This window comes from Struthio camelus, chromosome 3 (genome assembly GCF_040807025.1).
Source record: "Struthio camelus isolate bStrCam1 chromosome 3, bStrCam1.hap1, whole genome shotgun sequence".
In the NCBI taxonomy this organism is placed as follows: Eukaryota; Metazoa; Chordata; class Aves; order Struthioniformes; family Struthionidae; genus Struthio; species Struthio camelus.
Genome location: NC_090944.1, coordinates 77,189,693 through 77,217,034, shown reverse-complemented (window position 1 = coordinate 77,217,034; position 27,342 = coordinate 77,189,693). Strand labels below are relative to the sequence as shown.

Sequence of the window (27,342 nt, the reverse complement as noted above, 5' to 3'; positions counted from 1 at the left end):
TTAAACCCACCCTGCTTCACCTGTTGTTTAAATGATAATTCATAGACAAAGATTGTGAAAGACTAACCCTTTTACAGATGAAAGATTGATTATATTCAAACAACTGCTTCTTTTTTACATACCAGCTTTTATATCACTTAATCCATAGTAAAGCAAGCAGTGCGTGGGGTTTTCCAGTAAAAGTCAGCGTGTGGTTATAGTTCTGGGTAGTGAGCAAATGGAGCAGAGGTTAAAAAAAAACAAAAATCATAACTGTGTTTAAACATGAATAAAGTCTTACCTTTCTTCAGTTCTGAATAGACCTGTGGTGAGACTGTCAAGCAGTGTTACAGCAAACAGTGCTTCATGCTGGAAAGAACAAACACACTCCTTTCCTTTATTACGTTTTTGGACACCAGGTGCTCAGAAACAGGATATTAAGTAGAATCTTTAGGTACTATTTTCCACTCTCATTAAATCTGGAGACTTAATCGCAGAACTTCCAATACTGTGATGTTGTGCCGAAATTATCGGTTTGTGTTAGAGTTTCGGGACTGTTACTGTGCCTGAGGGAAGAGAACAAAGTGCTCTGTATTTATAAACAACATTGGAATATACAGACTTGATTTTTTTGGCTTTTCTCTCATATGTTGTTTTGGCCACTTGAACAGGACAAAGTTTACTTTTATCAGTGAGAACTTACTCTTTTGGACGCTTATGAAACTGAAGGTTTTCTTATAATGGAATTTATATGTTGAACATCTCTTATTTTCCCTTTTTTAATGTTTTTTTAAATTTAATGCTTCTATATCATTGTGAAGAAGAATTTATTGAGAGAAGCTAGTGAGAGAAGTTACTGTGGGATCAAAACCTAGCATTTCGGTTTCATTTTCAAGTTTGGCATACGTTTGTGTGGGATAGTGGTATTTACTTTCATTCCTCCACTTTCATTTTTCCACCATACAGTCATGGTTTGAGGATAAGGTAATGGGGATCGATAGCACTTTACATCTTTATAACAGTGATAAATATAGTTGCATTTGAATGATGTAAAATAGAAAACCAGCGCAGAACAGTAGATGCTAATCTGAGGCAATGCTCAAGGTATGTTCAAAATTCTGATGCGCTCTGTACCCTTTGAGATTTAATGTACTCTTTTAAAAATGTGTGCTAGACATTTAGAACTGTCGTGTTTAATAGTACTATATTTGAGAAGCATGAACAAGTGCTTCTCTAAGAAATTGTAGCTGTGAATTGGCAACTTAACTGGCAATTTGAATACTACTGAGCCAGCTCTCTGCTGGCGCAAAAAGAGCAATGATCCGCTGGCTTCAACAAAACGCTGCTCATTTGCAGTAATGGAGAATTGCATCCTGTTTACTAAAATGAGGAGTATCTTAGGCTGAGTAATGTGCTTTCGAACCTTAACTATGCTATGCATCATAGGGAGTTGCTTTGGTTTTCCCACTCTTCAGTCCCTAGTATGATTCACCGTTTTGTGGAATCCTGCAGATTTTGTCAGTGAAAATTACAGCCTTTTGCTATGCTTAGGCACACCCTGCTGGTCACGTTGTGAGGCAGCCTGGGGTCTGGTTATGAAGATACTTTCTCAAGGTATTTTGAATAAACTCTTTTAAGCTTGGAGTAGAAGTATTGGCTCCTCTCCGCACTGTTTTTGTAAAGAGATGGAGTATGAATTTGGAATGCAGGTAGAAAAAGCCTCAGTACTGTGAAACTACAGCTACAAAAGCATACATGGGTGCATACAGGCCAGTGGCATACTAACACTGTTGTTAGAGTAAGGGCCGACCTAATGAGTGCAGTCCCCATAAATCAGTGTTTTTTAAAAGTATAGAATTATGAGGAAGAAAAAATCATCCGAGCCTGTTGTCTGCCTGATCACAGGAGAATCTCATGTGGGTGCTGTCAGAGCTTTCACTCATTGTCCTGGGCGAGACAGAGTAAACATCAGCTCACAGTAGACTTGGATACAGGAGCTTATTTAAGAGCCAAGATTAGAGCTTTTGCCCTGCTTGATTACTTCATACATTTCACACACTCGCTCACTTGCTCCCCCTCAAAAGTCACACTGACTTGGTCTCAACTTTCCTCCCCAGTGGGGAGATCGCTGCTGGTCCAGGAGGTTGGGCAGAAAGTTGTCTTGCTGTCATACTATGCAGCTGCTTGTGGTTACCATTCTCAGGTGTCATCAGCCAAGGGCAACCTCAGGCATTTGCTTCTAGAGATCTCCCCCCCCTTTCCAGGATCTTCCTCTCACAGGTCTGGTTTTCTCCATCTAAACAGTCTATAGGCAGTAGCACAGCGTGTGATCAGCCTCCTGTTTCTGCCTCATGTCTCTTTATTAATTGGAGGATTCAGCACATATCACTTTTGTTTAGTCCAGATGTTATCAAAATGTACAGCTGGCCCATACGGTTGCAGCTAGCAAGCAGGCTTGTGCTTGAGAGTTCAAAAGTTCAGTTTTGGACATTACACATACATGATTATCTGCCACTTGTCAACGTTCACAGTCCAAGTTATTTTTCACCTTCCACACTTACTTATGCAACTCTGATGTTATAAACTAAGTACGTTTTAAGAGGTCACATTTTGTGGAATAAGACTCAACTGCTGTCCTTCAAAGCTAATTTACTCTTTATAGTGGCACAAGTTTAGTTTAATTTAAATAATTCTACACATACAATGCAGATTGTCTGTGCACCCATCACAACAGTGGTGTTTTGATTACAGATTAATAAAATGCTGTATGGGGGTGGTAGGAAGTCATGTAAATCCTGACCCCAAGGTTACTTTTTTCCTTTGACCCAAATACCTAAGGGATCTTTAGCCAGTGAGTATAATCACACCTATCTTTCTGTTTGTTGTATTATTGACTGAAATTATTTGTCAAAGGAGATCATAGTCCTGTCCAAGAGAAGATTTGTGCAGGCATGACTGGATGGGAGAACTGCAGCTCAAAGACTCTCTTATGTGTGGGAAGGCTTCAGTGAAAGAGGGGCAGACATACATACAATATAGCGCGTGCGTAGTGAATCTGACACATTAGTGCCAGCGCATGGAAATATGCAAGTTTAACTCGGAGTCCACGCACTGATCAACTCTACACCAATGCTCAGTGAGTGTGACACATCTGGGAGGCATCCAAGCTGTTATGCATGCACCATGCATTTTTCTCTTGCCTCTCTACCCTATAGTTAAACGTCATGTCTAGTGGGCTTCTAGGTATCAAAGCATCAACGTGGGCTATTGCTTGGAAAGACTGCTGGATGTCTGGAAATTACAGACAAATACAACTCACTGAGTAGTGGTCATGAGGGCTGAAGCACCCCTCCTTTCTACTTCCTACCGCAAAATCTCTGCCTGTGCATACACATTTCTGCTTTTAGAAAGTGCAGAAGTGTCAAAGGATACTAGATGGTAATGCTCAGAAAGTGCTTGAATCTTGAAACTAAGTTAGCAGTGATTTAAACAGATTCAGAAAACACAAGTAAAGATAAGTTGCACCCCTCTCAGTTTTGAATACAGTATTATTTTCTATAGGAAATGTGGCACAAGTAAACATGAGCTACTTGCATTCACAGCCAATTGAACCCCAGACAGAATTAAAAGTATGGTATGCTGCCGATTATGCCAAATTTATGGAAGCTTCTGCAGTCTTCATTAAAGAAGAGTCTGACGTCTGCCCTTTGTCTCCAGTAACAACAGTAAGTATCCCTAACCTGCATTCAAGCCATCACTGGACATAGCAAATTACAACTTGTTTACATACTTTATAACTTTGGTAATACTAGAATAAAATCTTAGAGGAGTTGGCTAACAAAAAGCCCAGAGCGATGTTAATCAAACAGCTATCCAGAGAAAGGCCACTCTTGCGCTCCTGTGTTTGTAATGTAACAGAGGCAGCAGTAGTGGAATCAGTGGGATGCTTTAGAAAGACTGAATTTGGCATTAATTTTTGGATAACTGAACTGTCCCACCTCAGAGCTCTTCTCTCACCACTTCATGGTTCCCACATGTCATGCTCTGCCCAGCACAGTATACAAGCACTGGCTGCTTCGGTCTTCCCTGTCGTAACGCTTCTGTTCTAATCCCAGTACTTTCCCCCTTTGTACAATAGTAGGAATCCTTAGACTGCTACAAAAAGTTTGGAATGGTCGGAAAAGGGAATGTCAAGAGACAGAAACCTAAGCTAGAAGGAAGCACTAAACAGGGAATGCAATCAAATCACGAATTCAGCAGTACTGCAGGAGGGGAAGTATCCTGCTTACTGCGGTCACATAAAGGGTTTTAAGCGCGTAATCCAGAAAGGAAGGATGAGGAGCCACAGTGTAAGACACAGAGAAAAGAGGAGAGGGCTCCATCTGTAGAGAAGGACACTGGACATCATAGCCTCAGGATGTTCCCTAGAGCCTGCTAACCCAAGAGCAAGGGAAAGAAAGGACAGTTGAGGGGATGCTTAGGTAAAATGTGGAGACAGCTAAGGAAGGATGTGGTCATGCATAATCTGGAAGTACATTGCCTTGGTAACTTTCTTTTTGTAGTTGTTTCTCGTTTGAATTTTTAAAATTTCAATATTTAAAGTGAATTCAGTAGATCTGTAGAGCTCTTATTTCCCCAGAGATAATTCCAAATAACGCATTCCTACTGAAAAACTGTTCTGGTGCCTTTAAGCCAGGGTCGACTTGAGATTCCCAAACCTAAAGGTGTTTCTTACTGAGCTTAAGAAAGTCAAATGCCACATACCAGGCTAGGTGAAGAAGTCTCCCCTGAAAGCATTAACCATTGCCATCCAGTAAAGCGGCAAGCAGTGCAGAGCCCACCCAAAAGGGGAAATCTTGTATTGCTAAACTACATTTCTGTGCAGAAAAACACCCAGTTAGTCCCCAGCTCTGGGCTTTTTGTATGGCTGCAATAGCAGATAAATGCTCTCAGTCTAAGCTTAAACTGCGATTCTCAACTGCTTTTATGAGTAATTCCATAATAAGAACAAGTATAAAGATTTTGAAATTGGGTATGCAGAGAGAAACAAAGGTGAAGGACTCGAGAGCAGTAAATGCTAAAGCAAAACACAGAAATCGGTATTTAGCCAGCCATTTTTTTTTCCTTTCTAGCTTGTAGACTCCTAGAGTTAGCCCATTTCCAGCTGAACAGCTGTGTGGCAGTGCACTGAAGTAAATGTCATAAATGACAACAACAGGGGTCTCGGGAAAGCCCAGGAGAAGGTGCAGGGTCAGCGAGACGAATATGACCTTTCCTTTGAATGGCTAATAAGAAAGATCTGTTTCTGTTCTCATTGCAGAAAGAGCCCGTAGACCCTTGGATATGCTCCAGCTGTAGAAACGCTTTTGCAACTTTTGCTCTGCTGGAATCTCACCAGTGCATCAATAAAGATCGAGTCCTTACCACCAGGTTCAGACCACCAAATAAATTGGGACCTGTAAAAGCAAAAAGCAAACTCAAAGGGAAACTGAGAGGAACGGCATTAGGCAAAAGCATCGCACAGTGCTATGGGACCATTTCCTGTTCCTCTGCTGCAAAGCTTAGCTGTGCCAGCTCAGGAAGCACTTGTGATGCTCTTGTGAGGTTTATACCTAAATGGAGAAATGGCCGGTCTTCACTGTTGAAGGGAAGAGAAGTGAAGCAGCCAGACAATTACCCTTGCCGACTCTGTGGGAAGATATTTGATTCCATTGAAAAGCTCACAGTCCACACTTACGCGCACAAAGGGGAGCACCCCTACAAGTGTTCACAGCACGGATGCACAAAAGCCTTCATTTCCAAATATAAACTGCTCAGGTACAACTCTGAAGGCACACCTTTTCTGGTGGGTGCGTGGGGAAAAACAAGGACATCTTTTTCCTCTGGAGTGTCCTAGTGACAGTTCATCCCCAAGTTCCAATTTGCATTTCCCTGTGTTGGGAGAATTTGAGGAAACTAGTCCCCCTCAATTGGAGTTGCTACTCAGAAAGATTGTGTTGCAGTATTTTTTTAACCTGCTCCATGCTAGATGATTAACACCTCCCCACCCCACCCCCAAAAAAAGAGTTAGGTTATAAGAGTTAGGCTATTACTAATCGTCTGAAAAATGTGTAAAAAGTTCTTCCTGCAAGAGTGCCAGGGCTTTCAAGTCTTGAAACTGCATCTCAGTTTTGTGCTAGAGTTATGTAAATGCAAATAACTTTTTTTTTTTTTTTTTGGTCTTAGGCACTCAGCCACTCATTCTCCCCAGAAATCTCACCAGTGTGGCTATTGTGAAAAGACGTTTCACAGGAAAGACCATCTGAAGAATCACCTTCAAACTCATGACCCTAACAAGATGGCCTTCAAGTGTGAAGAGTGTGGCAAGAAGTACAACACCAAGCTAGGCTATAAGAGACACTTGGCTCTTCATGCAGCCACCAGCGGGGACCTTACCTGCAGGGTATGTGCCCAAGAGTTTGGTGGTACCGAAGTGTTGTTGGAACACCTTAAAAGTCACGCAGGAAAACCAACTGGCAATACCAAGGAAAAGAAACACAAGTGTGACCATTGTGAGCGTCACTTCTATACCCGTAAAGATGTGCGGCGACACATGGTAGTTCACACAGGCTGCAAGGACTTTCTATGTCAGTTTTGTGCCCAGAGGTTTGGGCGGAAGGACCACTTGACTCGTCATACTAGGAAGACTCATCCACAAGAGCTGCTGAAGAGCAGGTTGCAGAATGGTGACTCCTTGGGTCTCCTTGACCAGCTTCTTCCATTCAGACTGAAGGAAGATGCCAGCCTACTGTCCTCTTTTCCTGACAGGGTCTCTATGCAGAATGGGGTTCTGAGTAGCTCAGAACCAGAGGAATACAACTGTTCTCATCTTCACTCCCAGCCAAACTTACCAGCTGCTCTTCCTCTTGAACCTGCTCCTCATTTACAAAGGATGGGCTGCGTAGACAGCCTTCCAGCTGTTCATGCTACACCATGCCCGACAACCATTCCTGCCAACCTGAACCTTCATCAGCCTAATAAGTACGACCTTAGTTCTACCTCATTTGCAGCAGGATCCCTCAAGAATCTGCCAATCAAAGTGGATGTTAAAGGTTACAATGTGCATCTTGTTGAGGACCTGCCGTCATCAGAACCTCAGTCGCTTCACAAAATCCATCTGGAAGAAGCTTCCTCAGGGCCTGCAGGTGATACTAGTAAGTACCCAGTGCACAAGGAGACAGAGACTGCAGCTGAAGCTACCAGCATGCCTTTCATGGATCTCACTCACATAATGAGTTTCTGGCAGCACCCACCGTGCGACAACCAGAGTGCTACTGGGGACATCACAATGGCATTCAGTCCAGAAGAACCATCACACAGGCTGAATGGCCTTGGCCAGCAGCAAGGTCCACAGCTCGCTACTGGTGGCATGGCCATAAACCAGCTGCATCATGTTCCTCGCTCCTTTCCGTCCACTACAAATTCTGTAACATTGCCTCATTTTCACCATGCCTTTAAATAACTACCAGCTTTTTGAGGGGAGGGGAGGGAGGTTGGTTGGTTGTTTGGGATTTTCTTTTTAGACTGTGCTTCTTAAATCTGTTAGGAAAGTTTTGGGGTTTGTTTTTTGTTTTCTCATTAAAAAAACTGCCCCAAATGTTTTCAAAGTGCATTATAAACACAGTAGATAGATAGATAAATTCAGAATGTTAATACAAGACGCTCTATTTTCATACTACGATTAGTTTTTAGCATATGCCAAGAGTAAGACTAACATATTTCCCTCAACACTCTCCATGTTTTTGTTTCTTACATTTCAACTGAACAACTGAATAAATATCTTCAATAGAAATTCAAAGCATCCATCACAGGCACAGTAAAATTATGGCTGCTATGGTAGGAGAGAGGGGGTTAGGGTGAATGGGAAGAAGGGGAGAAAAAAAAAAAATCACAGAAAAACATGACTGTAATGAGCCATAAATCACTGTAAATTTATACATAAAACAAATTGTTAATACGAACAATTTATGAACACACAGATTTCAGTGTAAAGCACTTACTTAATAGTGAACTTTTTGATTTAAATTAAAAATTCATAATCATTCCAGGAGGAAATATTATCTCCTTGTTTAGCTTTTTTAAAAAGAAGTAAATCACTCTTGTGATTATGGTTAACTAGATTTCATTTTCTGAAATGCACTTCAGCTGTGTGCATTTCCTGCATTATTCCTACCACTGCTGCCTGATTATATAAGAACAGATGCCTAGTATACATGGCGCTTTCAGAAGGGGAAGTGAACTGTCTCAAAGGTTACAACAAAACGTATCATTTCTATTTAGAACTTGATCTGGTGAGATATTAGACACTGGTCTCACTCTAGTAGAGCACTTAAGTAATTGCTTAAATTTAAGCCTGTGTTGGCTCAACACCTTGCTTGATTTAACACTCAGTAAAAATAGAACTTCCTAACTAAGGAGCCCTTAGGTCACCTTCTGTTGATAAAAATGGCCTCTGTTTAGTCTGGAAAATTATTATTAATTATAGCCATCTGAAACTTGGATTCTTTGACAGATCGCCAGCCCTGGCAAGGCAGCCTGCACAGGGGAGCCTCCAGCCGAGCTGAGCTTCTGTTGAGCCAATGATGTCCATCCCATGTGCCCAAGGGTGGTGGTGGTCACCTCACCCACCTCGCCCTGGGCACTATTCAAAGCCACGGGATGTGAACCTACCTCAAAATTGTCACTGAAATGAGCAGGAATGATAATGGTCACAGTCATTTTAATTCTGTGGGTTTTCCTCAATAATTTTGGAGAGTTACCCTTTGCCTTTGTTTCTTCCGAGCCAGGACATGGGGATTTTGTTTGTTTCTTTTGGTAGGTTGTCCACATATATCTCCAGCTGAAAGGGTATTGGTGTCACAGTCCATTACCCTGACACATGAACTAGACATCTCCCAGTAAACATTGTTAAAAAAAAAAAAAGAAAGGAAAAAAAAGGAAAACTTCAGATTTTACTTTCTTGCCTAACCCATATTATTAAAAAAAAAAAAAAATCTTGTTTTTGGTGTATGGTGCCATTGCAAATATATTCTGTTGCAGCTAAAACATGAAGAATTCCTGAATCTGAATAAACAGTCTCATAATCTGAGGTCTACTTTTCCGTTAAACCCAAAGAGAGTTAATAGTACCTAATGATCAGTACAGGAATATCGTGGAATAAGCATGTTTTCTCTTCTTGCTCATTAATCACAGGAATATTTCTGGACAGCTTCAAATAATAGTGTTCTAAAAATGATTGCTGTTTTCATATTAATGAACTACAGTGACAGATCTGAATATTTGTACAAGTTTATCAGCATTTGGATTAAGGAAAGTTTGCATTACTGCCTTTGTTTCAAGCATATATACTTCAAATACACTGTTGAGGGTTTTTTTTATGATAAAACGAGGTTTTGGCATAAGACAGAACAAAGGAATTGTAAAATGAGTCTTATACTAGCAACAGCAGTGGATAGCTGCATATTATTGTTCAGTTAGCAGGGGGTTTCATTTATGAACTCCACAACAGTGAAAAGTTGGAAACAACATTATATGCACATTTTACTAGTCTATTACATTTTTAATCCAGACTTTTAAAGGCATGTGTATAGTCATTTACTACATTGTTCTTCCTGTTCATGTAAATTGTATTCACTTGGCTTCATCCAAGATTATGTGCTTTAAAAAAAAACACACACAGATGCTCATAGCACTGTCTGATCATTTTGTTATGTTGGTTTGTACTTCTATAAGAGGTGTAACTAATTATTGCAATATTTGTCCTTGAATTAAAAGTTTATGTTAAAAAGAAATGCAAATATTGAGCTGGATTCATGACCATATTCTTGGAGCTGCTCTACTGAACAGCGGGCCAGCTGACAGCGGTCTGAGCTGTCCAAAGCCTTGTCATTCCCGGATCTCAAGCCATTCTGAAATCTAGAAAGGCACTTTAGGGAGATATAACTACAGGTTAAAATGTGAGTCTCATTCAAGTGAAAAAAAAAAAAAAACCCAAACAAAAGAAACCCAAACAAAAAAAAAACAGAACCTTTTTCTTTTTTTGTTTAAGAACGCATACTGTAATGGTGTTTAAAAGTTAAACAGAAAAGCAAAACCGTAAATATGTAATACTGTTGCTTTAATCCCATCGATCCATTCGAATTTGTTTTCTCATCATCTTAAATGTAGAGAAAGCTGATAACTTGCCTTCTTTTGTAATGGAATATTAACGTTATTGCAGAAGGTCATGGTTACAGGAAAAAAAAATTGTTTTATTTAAAAATTCTCAGGTCTCAAGCGATACCCATGATTCATATGATAAATAAGGATAGAATTTCACATAGCTTTTGTTGGGGAGAGTTTTTTGTCAGCGTGCTTGAGACGCCGTTAGTAATTGAGACTCACGACTGGTTTGTTTCAGAGTGTGTTAAAAAACAAAGCAAAGCAAAACAAAAACCAACCTGAAAGTCGCAAGCAGCAGTGGCAGCGAGGAAGCCCACGGGAGCTGCGGAGGGCCGGCCTGATGGCATCGCCTCTCACCTCTGTGCTGGGACACACTGGGGGAAAAAGGCAGCTCCACCAGTGGCCGGTGCTCCCGCCCTCTTGCCCCCCAACACAGGCCCAAGCCTCCTCCTGGCGGGAGAGGAGGTGCAAGAGCAGAGACCCGGCAGGGGGAACTTAGGATGGGATGTGGGACAGCAGCTGAGAAACCCAGCTGAAATATTTAGGAAACGCTGGTGGTCAGCAATGCCGATCAGGTAGGGAAACCACAGCTCTCCGATTACTGATTCGAGCTACTTGATCTCACCAGATGCAGTTTTCTAATCTGTAAAATAGGGAAAATTACTCTTTCCTACAGTTTTGCCTGAGCCACACATATTTAAAACTGGAGTGCAATACTAAGGTGCTCAGCAGTACTCCTTATATAGCATCTAGTAGAAATACCCTAGTGTGCTGCATATGAAAAGAATTTTTTTTCCAGATTAGCTGTCATCACTTCAGCATATGCTTTTTTTAATGCATTACAAAATTGTAAGTCTGCATCAAAATACGGCTTACTCTATACCAACACAAAATGCCTGTAGCCAAATTGCAGAACCCAAATATAGCTCTATTTGGTTTTGCATGATTGTAACTCTGAGTACCTAATATCCTCTTCATCTTTCTCTTCCTTAAATGAAGATGCTGATCATGTTATAACTGTATCCTAGCACCATCAGGCAGATGCTTTAGAAAAGATTATTGTACCCAGGCTGCATTCGTTACAAAATGGTTTAATCACGTTAAACTACCTCAGCATAAATTCCAAGCTGTCTCAATGACTGTTTCCTAATATAATTTTGCTACTGCATTTTCCCATGCTACTTTTTGCATTCTTTATATGGTACAGTATTATGGCCATAATATATTGCTGTAAGCATAAGCAAAAATTCTCAAAGAGTAAACACAGAAAGGTGAAGTTTCAGTGGTTGTTTGCCTTGTGCTTACAACTTCACAGACTCTATAAGCAAACATGCTCCAAGTTCTGCTCACACTGAGATCAGCAAGAGCTTTGTGACTGAAATCAGTGTGAGCAGGAGCAGATCCCTGCACTCAAGTAAGGCAGAACACAGTACACTTCTTCTTTCTCTTCTGGAAAAGTGTTATCATCATCCTCCAAGAAATGCATTCTTACAAACACCACATTCTGTGCACACTTCTGGAAGAAAAAGCTTGAGAAGACACATGGCCCAGTTGAGCAGTGATCTGCAGAACAGAAAGACCTGATCCAGTTCTAGCCGTGACCCTTTGGGAGATCTTTATCAGCATATTTTAGCTAACTTAGAACATACATAGATAAACACACTACCTTTATCTAACAGCACCTGGAAATCTGTAGAAGCAAAGTAACATGTTGCAGCAGCTAAACAACAGGATTAACATGATTGTATGATACTGTAAAATGGACAAAACTTAGTAAACAATTGCTCTGATACAAAAAAGTACTCTTATTAAAAAAAAAAAGAAAAACGATGGAAGCAATGTGAACCTGGCAAAACAACGTTAAGAAGCTGATGTGTTACTTGGAAACAAAGAATCTGCATTAAGCCCCTGTGAACATACGCACACCTATTTCTAGTGCTCATTCCCCACTCTATACAAGAAAACATTCATATCTTTTTTCTTTGGTTTTATTTTTTTGATTGTTCCTGTCCGGACTCTCCATTTTCATAACCAATTAATTGCTGCTAATTCTCAAGAGTTTTCTAAAGCCCATCTGAAATGTGATGGTGAGTTTCGTATATTGATTGATTCATTTCCTGCTTAATAGAATTTAAGTACTGTTCTTCAAAGCAGCGCTCCTGTCCCTGTAGCTGAGTTCGCTGTAAGGCACTGGAAAGCGATCTGTGGAATCATTACCAAAACGCGTACAGAAAACGTAGGTGGAGGAGAGAACAGACACAATAAAACTCGGACTAACTTTTGAGCGTTCACTTATTTGGCTGCAAAGGAAAACAACTGTGCTAGGATATCTTGGGGTATGTGTGTGTACTTCTTGCTGGTTTCCCATGTGTTTTGTACTTCCTGGATTAAAAAAAGGTGAAGAAGCACTGCTTTAATATATGTACCTGTTGTAGGTTTCCAAATTTAGTCTAGCTATAGCAGCTAGTTACACTTCTTTCAGTTTTCATCCTTCGTATATTTATCCAATCACACTACTAACTAGATTCTTTAATCTTCATTTGCTTTATAAATATTTCATAGGCAAGAAAATTCCTTTTGGATTTTTTAATTAACAGCCATATTGGGAGTTGCTGGGCTAAAACAAACATTGCAAAAATTAAAGTTATGCAGGGTGATCTAAGGCCAGTAATAAATAAAGTGGCCAAAGAAGAAAAGGGGGAGCGTGCCCCCTCCATATTTCTGTCTTACCAATCAATTTCTCATAGCAATTAAAACTTTTAATGGGAGAATGAAAATTGGTTTTAATTAGTCAGAACTTGAGGTTCTTCTAACGCACAGCGCACTCAGCCAGTCCTACCATTCATCCATTTTACTGGGATAGTCTACGAAGTTTGTACATGAAGTTCCGCAGCTCTCATCTATCTTGTTCAATTGGTCAAAGCAAAGTATTAGGAAAAATTGCATGATACTAGATCTTCCTACCTATTTTGTCTAAACCACTGGTAACATCCTCTTTTAGGCAATCAATCAGTTCAATTCAAGGAACTGATAAAAAATAATTAAAAAAAAAAATCTCACAACTAGACTTTAGAAGCTTTTGTAAAAATAAACTTGTAGCCTAGCAAAAAACACAAACAAAAAAACCAAAAAAACCCCAAAAACACAAAACAACACAGGACGTAGGACAGGGAACTTAAGATTGCTTACTTTATTGTTACCATTATTGCATATGGTAACGTTTTGTTATTACTGTTATCTTCAATGTATTAAGCTGTAACACTCGGAGAGGAAGAGGTGTTGGAGAATTGCATTCCTAGGTCTTCGGCAACACTTCAGAGGAAAACCTCTCGGTCCATGGCGATCAGCCACTTTATTTTCGGTTGTGCATTTGCAGCCTGTAAGTAGCAACAAGCCATTTACTTATGGGTAGAGAAACAGCATTTATATTTTACTTCATTTTACCTAAGAAGATTAAACCAAGGCATTTATGTATGAAAAAGCTTACTTTTAAAATATTAATTTAGACAAGTGTTAAGATCTTTCAGAAAAGTGAAAATCTTTATTAAAAACTTTTGTAAAATGTTTGGCATTTAACTTTTTATGGTGACCCTACATAATTCTCTCCAGAGGTCTTCTAGACTGTCTTCAGATATTTGCTTCACCTTTTACCTCCCTAAAATCATTGTACAAAAGGTTACACTTGTAACACTTTAAATTAGTGAAATTAAGTTTATGGAAAAGTTAATCTTACTCAGTTACCTTTCAAACAGACCACAAGAATTAGGCAAATCTGGCAACTGGTTGTTTCTGTTACTGCTTTTCAGATTTAATATCCCTTAGAGAGATTCGCACTGCTCAAAGCCATCATTTCTCACGGCAGCTTTCTCAGCTAAAAAGCACTCTTGGTCCATGCTTAAACTGACCTCGTACTAGCCTGGACTCCATCCAGCACCTGGCAAAGCTCAAATGCTACAGAAAACGCAGCGATTTCCAGCAGCCCATGAGTAGATCCTTCATTCCCAGACTGCAGGGAAACTGCCTATGCTGATTTCCAGCGTCTCTGGTTACAACTTATTTCCTACGCATTGGCTAAGCCTTCATCAGCAATTGGTACCAGAACGCTCTCATGCTATGATAGTTCTTAAAGTAGTTTTGGAGCAGCAACAACCCAGCTCTGTTCCAGACAAAACGATGACACTGCAAAGCAGATATCCCCCTTTGGGCCCTGTGTGTGAAGACACGAAGTGGAACAAGCCTCTCTTCCCCCTTCGCATGAGTCCCCCGGCAGGTACTGAACATGGCATGCACCCTGGGAAGCCCTCCCAGTCTGTAAGACTTCTTCAGCAGGGTGTTATAAAGGCCAGAGCGCAACCTACTATCCCTTCATTCCTCTCCTTTCAGCGCGGCCTCCTGGATTTGCACCTGTCTCTCCTCAAGCTCACCTAGGTCAGTTCTACAGAGGTGCCGCCCAAGGCCTGAAGGAGACAGTCATAAATAACGATCCTCCTGTGCTGGCGGAGGGGTTTGTTGCCAGCACTCGCAGCACCAGCTTCAAAGCACTCTAAATGCCCCAAAATAAAGGTAGTGTTCCTGAAAAGCAGGGACCGCTCCTGCTGGAGATGCCCAGTAGACCTGTCCTCACTACGATGATCTGGAAGCAATCTTTGGGAGGAAGAACATTATGGAGCTGTTCACTTTTCCCACAGCTTCCCTGGAGCTCTGCCCATGGATTCACCCACTCAGGACTGGCAGAGAGGAGCCAGGGCTCCAGCTCACTCTGGTCCAGGTTCTGGGCAGTGACATAGATGACAGGACATTGCAGGGGACCATGCCATCTACACCTTCTTAAACCATCGAGATCCCCAACCACCACATTGGCACACTTTAACATGACGTACTGGGCCAGCTACGAGCTTGCTACTGACCATGGCTTATCCTTAACTTAAAAGTGAAGAAAGATTGGGGTGTGATCTTTTTATTTTCTTTTGCAACATGTATTTTCCATTACTGTCCTCATTCAGGTTATCATAACCATATAGCAACTTAACAGCCTGGACATTTCCCTACTTTGCATTATGCCGTTTTACAGCCTGCACAACTTCACACCTTAAAGGCACTATTTGCCTGAGACTTTGGTCTGTTAGTCACTAATAAGCCATTTAGAAGAGACAGAAGAAGAATAGCCTGTGCACTTGGCTAATAACTGCCATGGGGAGGTGGAAGGAGAGGCCCACGATGTGACAAGCAGAAAGGAACGTCAGAAGGCAGATACACTTTGCCAACAGAGGGCAGGAGAAATAAGTTGCATTTAGTCATTTTTGTTATCCCTAGAGGTTTTTGGGTACTCTAGTCTGTATTCTGGATGCTAGTGCGGCTGTCTCTGGCTCATGGACCTGCTTGAGGCACTGGCTGGCCCAGACCTCTTCAAACTAACAACCCCAGATTTGTGTGACTTGGTTGCTGGCAAAAGGCAGTGAGGGGGCTGGGCATGAAGCTGCAGCTTTCATTCCTCCTGGGATCCCTCAGGGCCCCGCTGCACCAGAAAGTTTGGTGCACATTACTGGTCATCTTGGGGTCCAAGGAGAAAACACTCTTACAATTTCATCTCCCAGGCTCAGAATACCCTGTCAGCTACAGGAAAACTGTCTCGGCCACATCCCGTGCCTGGATCTCATTTTCTGATGTGGTCGGCTTCTGGCAGGGGTGCCAAGAACCTGATCATCAAGCCATCAAGCCATCCCCTTGAACACAGCACTACAACTGTCTTTGGCAGGGGCTAGAGGCCCTCGTTGCTGCTCTGACATGGCTCTGCATGGCCCAAGATAGAAAAACCTCTAACTGCAGGGTCTGAAGAGCAGAAGCACCAAGCATCACGGTCTGGGGAAGTAAACAGTAAGGAGAAGGAAGAGCCTCCACACTATCACCCTAACGTAGTGACTGCTGGATGGATGCTGACATCTTCCTCAGCTGGACAATGTGAGCACCAGCAGGAAGGCATGAGGCCTGCTAGAGAGGTTTGCACTGTCAAGAACCAAATACTCTTGAGGTGGCTGTTAATGCAAAACGCAGCCACTGTCTACTGCCTGAGATGAAGTTGCTCCAAGCCAAAGAGCATTTAGCACCAAAATAACTCCTCTCAGCAGCCTGTAGTGGGGACATGAGGAGCTCTGCAACAACTTTTCTGTGCAATGAATTGCTTTAATTACCACAAAAACGTTGATGTCGTAAACACAGCAACAGGATACTGTATATACACAGAAGCAGATGAGGTCCTTTTATGTTAATCAGTTGAAGTAAAGAGTATTCCTTACCCAACATCTCCTGAGGACTTTTTTCCAACAGATACACCCAACGATTTCCTGTTTTTTTGTAGCATCCCAGGAGAGGCCTCTGCAAATAATTATTTAAAAATTTTATGGGCCATAAGAAATTACTACGTAAGTGAATTCAACATATAACAAAGATGTTGATTCTCTGAGTAGCAGACAGTGGTATACACTATCATGCACATGTTATACTATAAATAGCCATTAAAATAACTTAAAAATCTTTTAAACAAACTGAGTACTGGTTACAATTACTGGTAGCAATGGATGCTAGCAAACATACAGAATCCTATTTAGAGGGAACAATTTTAGGGATGTGGTTTGTGTTATCAATTTTAGGGCTGAATCAACAAGGAGAAAGTCATATCAAGCCCACAACATATAAATACAAAGCAGCACTAATTTCTCATCTCCCACCTTGCCACTGGAATAAAAAAGGTCTTGGCTGCTGTAATTCTAATTACTTCTGTTTTGCATGGAAATCTTCATGGTCGGCTTCTGTTCATGTGCAAGTGAACAACTTATCTCAGAAAGCTCGATGCTTAATCTAAATGGATTTCAAGCTCAATTATATGAAAAGGTAAAGAAGATGGAATAAATCACAATGATGAAGATTAAAAACTAGGGAATCCTTTGTGGGACAGAGCAAACCTGACACCCAGACTGCATGCTAGCTGTATCTCATATTTTAGGTTTATATAGGAACTTCTGCTTGAGAACCTCTATCTGAACAGGTTAAGATGTCCCTTCTTAGAATGTAGATTAAACCCTATGTGTACACATGCAGCATAATGGATCAGAATCATGACTTGTAAAGCCCTTCAATATCAACAACATCCACCTGGAAATTTTTGACCCTTCTAATTTTAAAACACTGTAGGGAAATGAGTCTAAGGTTTCACATCAAGGCCTGGACTTGTTAAAAAAAAAAAACAGATAAACAAAAAAAACCCACTTAATTCTCCTATCAGGAAACAGGATTTCAAAGTCCAAGTTCTGTTTGAGATGCGGAAGGCATTTTTAAAATACATCAGAATCTGTTATTAGACAAATTTAAATATGGCTGACCGCTACTCCTTACCGGATCTAGATTCATTTTTACTGGCAGCTTCTTGTGCTCTCTTCTGAAGCAATGATAACACAGCACCTGTTAAGGTTGGGTTTTTTTTCTGAGTCACTGGTTGCTTGCCCTAGTAAGAGAATAAGATAGCACAATGCACACTCAGCTCTAGCAAAGAGTTTCTGGAGCCTAATGACAGCTCTCCAAATCACTGATGAAGCAGCACCAGGAAGGGCCAGAAAGAAGGTGCACTCCCCCCCCCTCCCCCAACTAGGACGCTAACCCTCCTACTAAAATAGATAAAAGAATAACAAGATTTTCTAACTTTTTTTTTTAAATCACTGCTCTCTTAATGTAATGGTTTACTTTATAATTTTTTTTGCTATGATAAAATAGGAGCTTACATTTAAGACACTACTGATTAGCTCCACTTTCCTGGCTCTCCAAAGAGCTCAGCCCTTTGGCCTTATGTCTAGCATCCGGGGAGCAAATCAGCTATCGGATCTCAGGGAACAGCTGAAGAAACCTCGTGAACAGGAGGAGCTTTCTCTAGATTTTGCAAAAGCTGCCCAGGTTTCTGTCTCCTTCCAACTGTTTCCCTGGAATCTGATCATAGAAGAACCCAAATTATTCTCTTTTTCATACTATTGTATTCTGTCATTTTTTTTATATCAGACAAAGGGCTCCAGCTTCAGGGAACTCCTCTCAAATACTCAGTTTGTACTTTGTCTTAAGGTTTTCCCAGCTTCCCTAGAATCTTAAGTTATATGTGAATATAGGACTTCAGGGATCACAAAACACTATTTGGGAGATCCGCCTTCTAGAAAATACAAGCATGAATGTGTTTGCTTACTGAAGCCTGTCTGGTGGTCTTTGGGCCTGCTGCAAAGGCACGGCGAGCAGCTTGTTCTTCGCAAAACTTCATGTGCCTCTGTGCTGCAGCCTCATTAAATCTTCTCAAGCAGTATGGACACTGAATATAGTCTGATCACAAGAAAGGAACAAGCTGTGTCACAGTTCATAGCGTACTAGGGAAGGATTGCCCTTCTTTACTGGCGGTAGCGCAGGTTGGCAGGAGGAGCACTGCACCTTGACACTCAAGACACAGTTCCAAACCTGGCTTCTCAGTGGGTGATCCTGGCGAGATCAAATTAGTTCTTGGCGCTTCAGTATCCCAAACTGCAAACTTAGGAGAATTAAAAAAATCTCCTCTGGAAAAGCAGTTGGAATCCTAGAATATGCGCTCAAGGTATTAACACTGCAAACAACTGCTTTCAGAAATACATCCCTGGGCATTAATAAAGGCAGAAGATTTCATTATCTTTGTCTTATCCCCCTTCTCCAGCACCTTCCCCCACACTTGAACAAATGGGCAGAAAAAGCAATATTTAAAAGCAAGTTCCCCTTGAGTAGTCAAAACCAATGATTTTAAGACTAGTTTAGAAGACTGGCCATTAAGATTTGTTATTTGTTTTCACTAAATTCATTTCCTTTGGACATTGGAAAAATACTACTAAAGAAGCTGCACCCAGCCAGCTGAGGCACATCACAGAGCCAGGGTACTGTAAAAGCAGGAGACTTATGTATGAGTTATACCTGGGAGAATCATACAAGAAGCAACACAGTAATTAAAGAATTCAGGAGTAGAAATTCAGAGAGGGGCCTGACCCCAATCAAGGAAGGAAGACACATCCTGCTGCTTATGTTACATTGTTGTCATATAGAAGAGGGGAAAGACTAGAGTCATCGCAGCTGGTTTTGGCATCAGTTACGAATTCTTGCTCTGTAAATGAGCCAAGAGAACCCTCCTTCCTTTGCCTTTATAACTCCACTGAGACCCTTTCCAAGATTGTTCCCACATTCCATAAATCATGAGAAATATTTGCTGCATACATATCTTTTTGGATTCATAACTTCTAACACAGAGAGCTCAGTGCAGAGACAACACCTGGCATTAGTAATAAAACAGAACTGTCTTTTTCTAAATGACTTCCCCTAACTGCACACTTGGGGTGAGAAGCGGGTAGTGGAACGGCTACCAGGTGGGAGCAGGGAAGCGTTTGTGTGCTAGCTATTTTGAATGGTCAGGAGATACATCTCACCCTTGTTATACCATGGTACAATCTGTGCTAGAACACAGGCATTCCAACTCTCCTCCCAAAACACTGTCTAATACCAGACCCAAGACTTTCTGTCTTTAAGCTTAAAATGTGCAATTAGTTTTTTCCTCCCCCCAGCCACCTCTTCACTGCACTCCTACGCAGTTTAATCCAAGAAATACAGCTGAAAAAAAGAGAGTATGGAGGGAGTTAATGTTCAAAATGGGTTGTGCAGGAGAGTGCAAAACTGAAGCCCAGCTGTGAATAATAAAAGCTCACTATTTGACTAAAGATCAGCACAAGATCAATAATAAGAGAAACTAGACTACAAACCTGGATTGACACTTGGTGGGGGAGGAGGGGGAAGAGGGTGGCCCTCTTTCATAGCTTTTGTGACTTGTTTGGCTGATTGAATAGCATTAATAAAATCCTCATGGTGTTGTCTCCAGTTAGATTTCCTCTCCAGTTGGTTCTGTAAAGGAAATAAATGAAGACACAAACTAGATTTCCCCCTCGCGAGGGACAGAGAAGAGTGTTAGAGTGAGGGTTCTTCCAGTAAATGGAATTTCGAGAGAGGAAAAAAGGTTACAAACAGTAGAAACCTGCTGAAAGGCTTAGGAAAGCTGATTTAGCCCTTTAGCATCTGTTGCCATCACCAGAAGATGGAAAAAAGAATAATGCCTCCAACAAAACCAGTCTGGTCATGGCAGACCACAGGTTGTTTAAAAGGAAATAGAAAAGGTAACGTAACCAATGCCCTCCCTTCTGCCCCCACTCTTTAGTTCCTTTTATTTTCAACCTTTGTGCACTTTTGTCTTTTTCCTCAGCTACCTTTCAAGGACATTTTACAATGGCAGCCTGCGTGGATACCAAATCAGCAGTAGTTTGACATCTCTGGGTCAAATTATGCGCACATATGTACAGGTGTATTCACCTCCTCCGCCAACTATGCATGAAGAAAATCTTGTTCCAGTAAGATCTTAAGCCTCCTCCCCTCCAACTCTGTAAATAAATTAAATTAAAATACATTTTTAAACCCTTGAGTTCCATAGCATTGAATCGCTGTAGCTTTATCTGAAGAAGATCTGAGGCCACTGATAGCTCACAGATTCAACCTGGGATATTCTTTCACCAAACCAGCTTGGATCACGCTCTCTCCCAGATTTCAGCAAAGAGGACTCTGTCAGAGACCTGCATATTCTTTAAAATATATAAATGAACATTTTCTAGAACAGAAACACCTGTGTGCCCATAGTAGTCATAGTACTTTACTTTGGCTTCTGACCTGAGAAATATTCTCAAATGCTAGCAGCACAGAGAAGGGGGAGGAAAGAAAGAATTTGGCACTGAGTCAAGTGCATACGTGAGACCCGCCCACAGCATCCAGGCCTTGTCTCTGGAGAAAACAATAGCGTTACTGAATGAAAGACTTCACACGGAGATAATGCACAAGCTTCAGTTTTAACTATACCTTTCGTGGGGGCTGCTTCTTCACAGTGGCAATTTCCGTTCCCTGCAGTCTCTGTTTCAAAGAACTGAAGGGCTTGCGCTTCTTATTGAAGACTTTCTTGCATATTGGACCATGCCTCAGCTGAGATGCAAAAAAAAAAAAAACAAACATTTATGGGCTGAAGTCATGCTCTATTAATGGTATTTCTTTATGAAGGCTTTAAAATCACTTTTATTTCTATTCAGGAACATGGAGCTGAAGATTTTTTTTTTTTTTTTAGGTTCAGCTTTGCTCCTGAAGGAGTTCAACAAAACTTTTTAAAAAACTGTCCAAGTACAGCTCCAGTTTGAAGAAAAAAGAACTAGAGCCCATTTCCAGTTTTCACTCTGAAGAGACAAGCTGGAGGACAGCACAAATAACTGCTTGCAGAGGACAACAGATTGGGACTGTGAAAAGGAATCAGTCCCATTGGACTCTTCCCCCCCACCCCAACTCAGTTTTCTTTCTTTCTTGGTTAAGAGAACAGACTGATCCTGTTCAAAGAGCTGATATTTACATTATTAGTTCTTTGAGTTTAGATAAGTATTCCAGACTCAGGGCTGCTCTGTCAAACAGCAGCACTGTTCATCCCATCAACACCACTAAACCAGTGACGGTCTCAGGATGAAACGGAGCAGCTGCTTTAACAGCACACAGTGACCTGACGATTCAGAACGACAAGTAAGAATACCACATACAGCTGAAAGCAAAAGGAAAACGTAGGCAGATGGATATCCAGTGCCAAACGTGGGGAAGAGCCATACCTCGCCCCAAAGGAGGTTTTAAGATTCAGCAATAGCACAGATTTTTAGCGTTAACCTTACTCTTCTGAGCAGCATGGCCAGTTTTCTCTTCAGGAAGAGCACAGAGCACATCCTTTCTCTCATGATGGGGATTGCGTTCATTCAAGCCCACCTGCAGGTAGTCAATTAAAGACCCCACTCCTATCGCCCTTTGCTTACCCCCACCCTGGGTCTCAGGTATTCATCTGAACTTTCTCATTACATTTGTTATGCTGTCCGCTCTCCCACCATTCTCTTCCCCAGACTTAAGCAACTGCCTGGGAAAACCATCTCCGCTACAGCTCAGCTGAGCCCAGAAGCACATCCTTTCACCATAACATGCATTTCTAAATTCTCATTTCCCTTTGAAGCTTGCTACTCATGTCGTTATCATGTGCTCTGAAACATTTTTGACAGTGAAGTCAAACGGATTCCTCCGCGGGACAAAGCGGGCAGCAGATATCACTGCCGTGAGCACGCCGGGCCCGTGTCACTCAGGCACTGAGAGGCATTACGGGCTTATTTCTCACACTGGTCACAGTGCCAAGAAACCCCCCCCTCCTCCCCAAACCATAAATAGCTGTCTTCTCCAACAAAAATACTAGATTAAGCCATCATCTTCTTCATGTATCTGACTTAAAATACCACAGGTGCAATTACTACAAGGGGGTAGCTCCACCTTTGTCTCAGCAGTCACAGTTACTCGGACTTGCTTTTGTTCCTCCCCCCATTCGTCGCTTTTCAGTTATACAGTGGGGCTAATCTGATTTACCGCACTGCCACAAGATCACTAATGCAAACCTTAAGGGGAGAGGAGTGCGTGCAGAGCCCCTTCCCTCCCACATACCCTTTAGAAAAACCCTGCAGTTAAGTTGTTTCAGGCAAATTGTGAAGCTCCCCCCCCCCCCCAATTTATTTGTAATCTGGGGATCAGTGAGGTCAATAAGAATCTTTTTATTCGCTTCAGCACACTTCGGAACAGAGCCCGGTGCCAACACTATGCTGTCAAAGCAATTACTTATCAGCTGGTTTATTGGTCTATTTTTCTCCAGGAGCCTAAAATGACAAATTCTGTCTAGAAACCTGGAACGCAAAGGAAGTGTCAAGCCAGTAATTTACATCTCACCGATAGACAGTATGTTTTTTTAAAAGGATATACAGTAAACATCAGTTTTGGGACAAGCAGGTAGATTAACATCATGCAAAGCTTTAGATTAAGTCACAATATTTTTATGAATGCTGACTGAGTCTTTAATCCAGGCTCCTCATGAAAGCACCTGTTAAGATAATCTGCATCTTTAAACACGTGCTCATCCCATTTCTCCACTTACGGGCCACCACCTCCTTCCCCAGTGCATACCACTCCTTTCAGCTAAACATATCCACGTTAGAAAGAAAGACAGATAGACAAAGTTTTGTTTTACCAGAACATCTCGTGCAAAATGTCTTCCACAGATTTCACAAGGAACCAAATCTTGACTTCCAGCAGCTATACAAAATTGAAAACAGTAAAGTCTTGGTTACACAGAACTAGAATCCAAGTGCACACCGGGCCCTGCTTGCTGAAACCAATTGTTTGGTTGTGAGAAAGGAACCTCTGTAGCCACATGGCAGGGCTCCCTTTGCAAACTGCTTGCTCTACTTTTCTTGCTACTATGAAGCACAAACTTCCTTTTAATTTGATTGAGAGCTTTTTTTCAGAAATTGTTGCCAATCAACCTTCACTGCACGTGTGCATCCCAAATAAAAGAAAAAAGTCATGAGGTGTAACATACTAACTCTGGATAGTAGACAATTTGCCCTCAAAGGTAAGTTTTTGGTGACCTAGCAGCATTTCCAACTCTTTCTGCGTTCTGCCTCCTTCACTTGCACAGAAAGGCTCTGAACTTCTCCTCCCATCCCTCTTTTGTCAGAGGGCAGCTTTTACTGTCTGTGTCCCTACTTACTTTTTCCCATCTTTGACAGTACAAGGAGTAAACAAACCGTAAGCTCTTTAGCTTCCATCTTTCTTTACCCCAGGTGAGTGAAGATGTTAGTTAAGACTTTTACAGTCCTTATAATATGCTTTATGGCAGGAGTCAGTAGCCTGGAAGCCCTAGAAACTATGGCTGCAGGGACAAAGTAGCAGAAGCAGCACCAAGCATAGGGTTTGCTGATGCACAGTGGGCTCCAGGAAGGATAAATTTGTAGTTCAACTTAGGATAATTACAGAAAGCTTTGATTACTGTCAGTAAGGATGTAGATTTTAACAGCAGCTTAGGTTAAAGTTTTACAACCTAATCATACCTAATTCTTTGTAAACCAAACACATCAGTAATCTTAGTGACAGCTGGCAATCTCTAAGTCTCCCAGAATGTATAGTGGGCGCGTTCCCTCCCCACTTATGGCAAGCTAGATGTTTTAAATAGCATTATATGTAATTTCATATACAGCCTCACAGATGGATGCAGCTTCAGTTACATCCCGTAGCTTCAACCAGCAACGAGTAACGTTATCGAAACCTGACCCAACTTTGGTTTCTCCCTGAAGGGGTAGGTATGGCATTTCGCCATGACCTCACAGTCAGGAGAGAAGGCTGGCAGAAGAGCATTCCTAAAGGCACTCTCGCAGAAATTCTGGGAGATGGGCTGAAAAGGAAGAGCAGACTATTTGCACTCAGATTTATTCCTCTTCATTTGTAAGTCACAGAGTTAGGGTCCCCAGGGAAGGTACAGTCTTTACTACGCCAGAAATGAGTAGGTATCACACTATGCGTGTCATGATCTTCATTCTTAACACAGAACATTTCAATGATGAGTTAAACAGTGTCCCAAGATCTTACTTTGTAGATGTAAAATTTAGTCCCGTGTTCCTAAATACCAACTGAGAAGAAAGACCTGGTTAACTTAGTCCTGTCCTTCGTAACCACAAAACATCCACACAAATAGACATCCAATCTAAGAAGGGTCCATACATCATCTACTCCATACACTAACCATCTGCCAATGGCTAAACACTTTAATACCTTCTGTAAAGACATATAGTAAAAACAAAACAAAGCAAACAAACAAAAAAAAGTAGTGACTTGCAGAACAGTGTTTTCACAAATTTTGGAAGTGCTTCATAATGAACCAGACTGTTCCCAAACAAAAAAGCTGCATGGTAAAGGCCTATAAGCTATTATCCAGTCCCCAAACCCTACAAAATTACTAGTCTGGATGTATTTAAGCACACATGAACAGCACGTGCATGCCCATTAAGTCATACTATCCCAAATCAAATGTGAAGATGTAACTGCTGGTATTTTTTTAAAAAGTGGGTGACTGTTTTTCTCAGTTCCATGCTTTTACTGAACTGAAAAATTCCAAAAGGGCTAAAATCCTTATTGAAACAAAAGAAATCTTTGTTTTGCTGAGCAGAAGCAGATGTATAACTGCTTTTGTTTCTTACCTCTTCCTCAAGATTTTACCGAACTCCCAGGCACATAGGGTTACTACAGAGTTCCATTAATTAAAACAATAGAGGAACAAAGCAATTCCCCAGCCTTTTTGACTACCACCTCAGTTTAAGTTTCATTCCCCTTTTGTTCCCAAGCAACATCCTTTTGTGTGTCTACGCTTAGTCTTGACTCAACTTTTCCTTTGAAGTGTCTTCCTCTGTCGCTCACGTATGTTTTATTCTGCTCCGATCCCCTCAAGGTTTTGACTGATACAGCTTATTTTTGGCAAAGAGATTTAGGTATAAACATAGTACCACTGAATCAGCAACGCAAAGTCAGGAAAAAGGGTAATCTACTACAGAGGATTAGTGACTTTAGACCTACACAAAAGCATATGAGTAAGAGCACATGGGCACTGTTTTCAGGGTGGGTTTTTTTTTTTTTTTCAGTAAATCATAAAATCACATTCCACCCAAAACACTAAACAGCATCTGTTACTCACTTGTTCCACTTAACTCCTTTCCTGGTAACTGACTCATCTCAGTACGCTGGTTTCTCAAATTTCCTCTTGAGCACTGTTGTCAGGAGTCATGAATACTAGGTGGTGTGTCTTCACCACTCAAAAGTTGGCAGCTTACAACAGCTTGAGTTACCATGTATCAGTAAGCAAATAATCAACAATTATGACATACACCAACCCTGCTTCAGCCTGTGAAACACACGAGAACTAGCATACTCACGAGCTAAATGAAAACCCCCAAGCTCTCCCTCCCTAATATCACAGTCGATTTCAATTGATTTGGTTAAGACTGAATCTTGATCATTTCTGATAAAATGGAAGGTTAATCTACACGTGAATACTGTATTGACAAATCAGTTTTCTTTGCAATAAATCAAGAGACTTGCGGAGTTAAATATTCACCTGTTCTTCAAAATTGTTTCACTTTATCAATTCAAAAATAGGCTCTAGAAGCCTTCCTCCATTTAAGAAAATGATACTTTGCTTTGTTTCTGTACATTAAAAGGCCTCATCAGCCCTTCTAATAGCTTGTATCTATTCAATATTCCTCTTTTGTGAATATCCAAGATACTTCGAATTTATTAGTAGTCAATTCACTCTACTAATGTATTGAGTAGTGTTCCATATTAGAAAGACAGTTAACTTTTCACCCAAAGGCAGAAGAATGCTCACTCTATAGTCTTAGACCTGGAGGTGAGGGTCTCAGGAATGCAGAGGGCTCATAGGGACTGAAAATAAATCCTACTCATTTCATTCAAATGTATGGACTGGTCACTACTACAATTACTCATACACACACTCTATAAAACTTAAGATCAAATCAAGTCTAATATACTGGTTCCCTACCCACTTTCAGAAAGCTGTCTTTGCTACCAATTGTGTTGGGTCATAAATTTGTATTTCAGTGAAACCAAAATGCAAGACGCTTCAGGGAAATCAAGATAATTGCTATCTGCAACAGATAGTATTTTTCTAGTTTTTTTGTACCAAATAGCTGCTGTTTATTACACTCTCTTTGCCGTAAAATATTCAGACTGAGTACTTGCAATAAGGTTACTTTCAAAGGCAATATGAATGGTCATTGCCTATGCTTGCTGCAACAATTCTTTTTTTTTTTTTTTTTAAACTAAGAAAGGTAAAACTCAGGTTAGATAAGAGGGTTGTCCAGCTACACAAAAGCTTTTCAGACACCTCTCTTCACAAAAGGCCATTTTACATCTTTTATAATACTACCTAAATAATAAATAGCTGACTACAGAAACACAAAGAACGGGATGAAAGCTCCTTGAATTACAAGACTACTATATCAAGGCACTACATTTAAGCATCAGTATAGGGGAAGGAAGACAAACAGTCATATTGCTCTGTACAAACTCAGACAAATAACTTCATAGAAGAGCCTTCATAAAATTGTCAAATCGGCAAAATTCTGCTGATTTGCTGAGTATATTCAACAAATATGTAAAATTTTGTCCAGTGACAGCTAC

At 41.0% G+C, this 27,342-nt stretch overlaps 2 protein-coding genes across 11 annotated transcripts in view; one reads left to right on the top strand and one right to left on the bottom strand.

Annotated features, from left to right (window-relative positions):
* The window catches only part of PLAGL1 (PLAG1 like zinc finger 1), a 49,402-nt gene extending 40,462 nt beyond the window's left edge, over positions 1 to 8,940 (top strand). For 8 of the 10 annotated variants that reach the window (XM_068938530.1, XM_068938534.1, XM_068938537.1 and 5 more), the window contains 3 exons: positions 3,582 to 3,704; positions 5,300 to 5,796; positions 6,205 to 8,940. In XM_068938530.1, the coding sequence (XP_068794631.1) occupies positions 3,582 to 3,704; positions 5,300 to 5,796; positions 6,205 to 7,480 (1,896 nt within the window). In that variant the 3' untranslated portion in view covers positions 7,481 to 8,940. Of the gene's footprint in view, positions 1 to 3,540; positions 3,705 to 5,299; positions 5,797 to 6,204 lie in introns of all 10 variants that reach the window. The other 2 variants (XM_068938538.1, XM_009673596.2) reach the window with 2 other exon arrangements.
* ZC2HC1B (zinc finger C2HC-type containing 1B) lies at positions 3 to 24,461 on the bottom strand. Its single transcript, XM_068936497.1, has 8 exons — positions 24,378 to 24,461; positions 21,118 to 21,237; positions 19,980 to 20,118; positions 18,401 to 18,531; positions 17,569 to 17,677; positions 16,473 to 16,551; positions 13,369 to 13,556; positions 3 to 545 (listed from the first exon to the last, which is right to left on the bottom strand). The coding sequence occupies exons 1-7, from the start codon at positions 24,459 to 24,461 to the stop codon at positions 13,532 to 13,534; spliced, it is 687 nt and encodes a 228-aa protein (XP_068792598.1). The 3' UTR covers positions 3 to 545; positions 13,369 to 13,531.
* Between the last annotated feature and the right edge of the window lie 2,881 nt (positions 24,462 to 27,342).

Coding starts and splice junctions, on each gene's coding strand:
- ZC2HC1B (XM_068936497.1), bottom strand. CDS start 24,461: ATGCCATACCTACCCCTTCAGGGAGAAACCAAAGTTGGGTCAGGTTTC. Junction 20,119..21,117: donor AGAAGCAGCCCCCACGAAAG/GTATAGTTAAAA, acceptor TTTCCTTTACAG/AACCAACTGGAGAGGAAATC. Junction 16,552..17,568: donor TAAAAATGAATCTAGATCCG/GTAAGGAGTAGC, acceptor AATTATTTGCAG/AGGCCTCTCCTGGGATGCTA.